The sequence below is a fragment of the Nestor notabilis genome, unplaced genomic scaffold (genome assembly GCF_000696875.1).
Source record: "Nestor notabilis isolate BGI_N333 unplaced genomic scaffold, ASM69687v1 scaffold30742, whole genome shotgun sequence".
NCBI classification, from domain to species: Eukaryota; Metazoa; Chordata; class Aves; order Psittaciformes; family Psittacidae; genus Nestor; species Nestor notabilis.
The window spans coordinates 1-236 of record NW_009920177.1 but is presented as its reverse complement, the minus strand read 5'-3'; the positions used below and the strand labels follow the sequence as shown (position 1 = coordinate 236).

At 71.2% G+C, this 236-nt stretch overlaps 1 protein-coding gene across 1 annotated transcript in view; it reads right to left on the bottom strand.

The window, feature by feature from the left end:
• LOC104402640 (probable ATP-dependent RNA helicase DDX52) overlaps positions 1-131 on the bottom strand; it is a gene marked incomplete at both ends in the record, with an annotated part of 3154 nt that extends 3023 nt beyond the window's left edge. Inside the window, one exon of the mRNA XM_010010566.1 lies at positions 2-131. Within this exon, the coding sequence (XP_010008868.1) occupies positions 2-131 (130 nt within the window). The remainder of the gene's footprint in view (position 1) is intronic.
• Positions 132-236: the final 105 nt, after the last annotated feature.

Sequence of the window (236 nt, the reverse complement as noted above, 5' to 3'; positions counted from 1 at the left end):
TCCTCTCCACCCTTTACCTCCGCCTCAGCCGCTGCCCAGCCCTCCCCAGCAGACCCCTCAGGGGCCCGCTCCTTGTGCCCGAAGAAGTCGAGGCTCTCCAGCGAGGCGCTGCCGCTGTTTCCCCTTATCACCTGGGGGAAGAGAGCGGGGACAACGGTGAGACCCCGGGCGCGCCCAGACCGTTGCCACAGGGCCGCGGGTAGGCCCGAGCGCCCTCCGCACGGGAGGGACAGGGC